At 41.6% G+C, this 1,025-nt stretch overlaps 1 protein-coding gene across 1 annotated transcript in view; it reads right to left on the bottom strand.

Annotated features, from left to right (window-relative positions):
- The window catches only part of myo1b (myosin IB), a 49,377-nt gene that overhangs the window by 14,877 nt on the left and 33,475 nt on the right, over positions 1–1,025 (bottom strand). Inside the window, exon 12 of the mRNA XM_025063746.1 lies at positions 800–865. Within this exon, the coding sequence (XP_024919514.1) occupies positions 800–865 (66 nt within the window). The remainder of the gene's footprint in view (positions 1–799; positions 866–1,025) is intronic.

The raw sequence follows: 1,025 nt of genomic DNA, 5'->3' as shown, positions 1-1,025 counted from the left end.
AGTGAGGTGAACAACAGGCAGGGCTGATGAAACAAGGTGTTTAAATGAAGGAGCGGGGGAGGAGGAGAGGGTGAGGGTGAGGGGCAACATCACTGAAATATTACTGGCCGACCCCACATGACCACGTCATATGGGGTCATATTTCTGCATCGCGCCCCCCACTTTGAGAACCTCTAATTAAGTATTGATGTATTTTACTTTGAAAGGACATTTTTACATTTAATGTTACTGACAGTAAACTTTGGTTTACTATGTTTGATGAACTGTGACGTGACCTTCACAGATCTAAAAGTTAGTAGTACTAGTACTACTACTACTAGTACTAGTACTACAAGAGTTAAAAACTAGAAATATCTATAAATTCTTGTACTGGACCTGTGTTGAATTATTTATCCCAAAATATATTTTTAAGGCTCAGTATTTTTACAGTCTATGTGATGCCTTCAGGGACTCATTTGTTTCATCCTTTGTATCAGAACTGTTTAACGCAGTTTAATTTGATCATAAAACACCGTGGTCAGGTTGATCATTTATATCTGAGGCGTTGTATTCTGTGAGTTTAAAATAACCTTGACTAAACGACGGTTTAACCCCAGGGGGCAGTGGAGGTGAACTAATCAGATCTGAACGGTTTTTTTTTTCTATCAAGGTTCAGTTATTGTTGATGGGTTTAGAACAGGAACACCAACTGCCCGCAGACAAATCCTTTCAAATGCAACGAGACGCTGCTGCGCGGGGATTCTGTCCTCGTTCTTATCAGAAAAAACAGGACGGACGTTTGATCTGCCGTTTTTCTTACCTCGAATATCTCAAAGCCGTAAATGTCCAGCACGCCCATGACCTTGTGGCGGGTTTTAGTTTGTGCCTGCAGGGGAAAAAAAATGGAAATATGGTGGATATTAGTGTTGGAGTCTGGTGTTCTGCCTGTTTGACTTAAGCCGATTTACAGACATGAACTCTGGGTAATGTGTCGCAGCGGTTTGTCGTCTTCACTCGACGACTTAGGCTGGAGATGTTCTGGAATC

Source organism: Cynoglossus semilaevis, chromosome 16 (assembly GCF_000523025.1).
Source record: "Cynoglossus semilaevis isolate Cse_v1.0 chromosome 16, Cse_v1.0, whole genome shotgun sequence".
Lineage (NCBI taxonomy): Eukaryota > Metazoa > Chordata > Actinopteri > Pleuronectiformes > Cynoglossidae > Cynoglossus > Cynoglossus semilaevis.
This window is presented reverse-complemented; position numbering and strand designations above follow the sequence as displayed.